General features: G+C 27.8%; 1 protein-coding gene across 1 annotated transcript in view; it reads left to right on the forward strand.

Moving 5' to 3' along the window:
* Positions 1-485, forward strand: part of LOC100162011 — a 3357-nt gene extending 2872 nt beyond the window's left edge. The window contains exon 4 of the mRNA XM_001950990.5: positions 435-485. Coding sequence (XP_001951025.2) covers positions 435-485 — 51 coding nt within the window. The remainder of the gene's footprint in view (positions 1-434) is intronic.
* Positions 486-589: the final 104 nt, after the last annotated feature.

The following is a 589-nucleotide window of genomic DNA, read 5'->3' on the forward strand; positions in this document are numbered from 1 at the left end:
ATACTAATTCATCATTTTTACATTTTTTAAATTGAACAACTAGAAGTACCTTAATTTTTGTCAGGCGCTTAGGTCGTCATTCTTATGTTGCACGTGTGCTAGACAAAGACAGCAAATCGCCGCATGCAACGCCCCTTAACGGTATGATATATCATAGCCCATACCCCATAGGTATGAAAAAATTTTAAAAATGACAATGAACATATTTTGTATAATAAATCGATCGATCGACTGTCAATTTACAGTGTCTAATATCATAACGATGTCTGGGAATGTAATGCCCTATAAAACCCTAAAAACTGCCCTTAAAAAATTTTTTTAATTCCCTAAAATTTTTAAATAATTCACTAAAAAAATGCAGGTAAATTGTTATTATTTTTAATAAATTGTAAAATATGACTGATACAAAATGGGTTAAAATAATTTTTATATAGGTTAAACTTCAAGATTTCTTTAGGCTTAACTTCAACTTGGATTTCTTTTAATCTGAAAAAAACAATTATTTCCTTATATTATTCTAATTATTTTGATAGATTTGGATTATATTTTAATTTAACTGTACACTCTGAACTGTTACACTGAATCACCA

This window comes from Acyrthosiphon pisum, chromosome X (assembly GCF_005508785.2).
Source record: "Acyrthosiphon pisum isolate AL4f chromosome X, pea_aphid_22Mar2018_4r6ur, whole genome shotgun sequence".
Lineage (NCBI taxonomy): Eukaryota > Metazoa > Arthropoda > Insecta > Hemiptera > Aphididae > Acyrthosiphon > Acyrthosiphon pisum.